At 36.8% G+C, this 2,122-nt stretch overlaps 1 protein-coding gene across 1 annotated transcript; it reads right to left on the bottom strand.

Moving 5' to 3' along the window:
- Positions 1-970: 970 nt before the first annotated feature.
- Positions 971-1,888, bottom strand: LOC101995537 (vomeronasal type-1 receptor 90-like). Its single transcript, XM_005371974.3, has one exon. The coding sequence runs from the start codon at positions 1,886-1,888 to the stop codon at positions 971-973; it is 918 nt and encodes a 305-aa protein (XP_005372031.3).
- Between the last annotated feature and the right edge of the window lie 234 nt (positions 1,889-2,122).

The following is a 2,122-nucleotide window of genomic DNA, read 5'->3' as shown; positions in this document are numbered from 1 at the left end:
AGAAAAAAATTTAAGTGGAGTCTGGTGTTGCATATTTGTAATCCTGAGCTGGAGAAACAGAGACAGAAGCCCTGGGACTATCTCTTGTCATATTTGGCAATCCCCAGGTCACTGAGAGACATTAACAAACCCAAGGTGATTGGATTGTGAAGAAAAACAGCAAACATTGTCTCCGGGCCTCAACATATACATGCATACATATTCTTCATCTGTGCACACACACATGAAAACACATGTACACAAAAAACACACTGTACATCGTGTATATATAAACAAATTTTTATTTTACCAACAATGTGTGAGTAAGTATTGATGAAGTACGAATACACAGGCACATGGAATTTTTATATAAGGCTCATTAAGTAACTGTGGTAAAAAAAAAAAAGGACAATTTAAATTCACAGTATTTTTGAGGATCCAGAGAAACTACACTTAGGAAAGAGATTTTTAAAGCTACAATAGAATATTTAAACTACTTTTGATGACTGAGAGTAAATTAAATTTCCATCAAAAGAAATACGTTAAAGTCAGTATCAGCAAGGACCATCCTTTGAGCAATCTCAACATCAGGGAATATTTATGAAATAAAGTAAAGATGAAAGAGTATGAGAATTTCTGAAGAAATTTCAAAGTATGGTGTACAATAAACTTAAAGGATGCTATAGATCGTGGCAGCAGAAATGTCACAAAAATGTATATGTGTAATACCACTAATTTTATTTAAAATATGGAGAATCTTGATTTTCTACTTGAACTATTACAGAGTTTAAGAAGAATATGTTTTAGGAAAAATTAGTTGTGGCTGCATCAGAATGACACCTTACAAACATCTGTCTGTCCAGCTCAAAGGGGGCAAGGACAATGGCCTCTTCTGACCTTGTGAGTGCCAGTAATTCACACATATATACATGCTGACCCAATACTCATAAATACAACAACATAAATAAATCTTCTATTAAAATGAGAAAAATTATCCCTTGTTTAAAATGTGGTGGCACACAGACTGTATGTCTTTCAGCATATTGATTATTCTGTTATCAGAACTGATTTGAACCAAAGGAGTAATTGTGGGATAGACATTCATAACAATCTTCTGAACACTCAGGGTGACTGGGTTGTACATCCATAACTGGACTGCAGTGGATGAGATGATGAAGTCCACCCAGTACATGACCACAAAGAAAATCACCAGCAGCAAGATGGTCTGGGTGGCCCTTTTCTCAGGAGATGCTCTCGGGTGGCTGAGGCTGTGAAGATGCTTATGTTGCCTCTGATGTCTGAGCAAAATGATCATCATGTATGCACTTGTGGTCAGCATAAGTCCTACAAGAAATACATCTCTGGAGGTTGCCACTGTTAAAATCAGTGCCCTGATGATATAGTTCATGGAGAAGAGTGAACAGAATTTAGTGACCTTCATCTGGTTGGTCTCACTCACATTGGTAAAAGCTCCAGTATAAAAGATCCAGTTGCTAATGAATAACAAGTTGAAAGACCAAATAAATAAGAAAGCACAAATCATGTACTTTTTAAGTTTATATTTAAATTTTGCCAAAAAAGAAGTACTAGGACTGATAGTGACAGCCTGGAACACACTCAGAAGGCAGGTGATGCAGACGGACAGGCCTCTCATCACCCTGCTTACGTAAAAAGTTGTCTTACATTTGAAGTCATTTTCAATGTTCAGTAACTCAAATATGTCCCAAAGCCAAATATCCCCTCCAGTGATGATCAGCAGTGTGTGAATGAAGGCCAGTTGACAGGAGATCATGTCCGTGGACTTAGGTCTGTGACCTAGGATTATGAAAGTGTAGAAAAAAAGGAGAAACATATTGGCCAACACTCCAAGTCCAGCTTGGAAATTAAGGATATTCTTCAATGAGGACATAAGTGGAAAGTGTATTCATCTTAGGAGCATGATATTAAAAAAATGAAATTTATGACCTGGCAATGCTGAAGCATCCATTTACAGCCCAAATATGGTGGTTCTGTTAACCTTGTCTAAATTGATGATAATGACTGACCAGGTCTCATTCTCAAGAGGGCACCAGATCCCAATGCAGATGGTTGTGGATACTTATTTCATATATCTGAAAAAATTATATATTATTCACGAAAGTCG

Source organism: Microtus ochrogaster, unplaced genomic scaffold, assembly GCF_000317375.1.
Source record: "Microtus ochrogaster isolate Prairie Vole_2 unplaced genomic scaffold, MicOch1.0 UNK146, whole genome shotgun sequence".
Classification (NCBI taxonomy): Eukaryota; Metazoa; Chordata; class Mammalia; order Rodentia; family Cricetidae; genus Microtus; species Microtus ochrogaster.
This window is presented reverse-complemented; position numbering and strand designations above follow the sequence as displayed.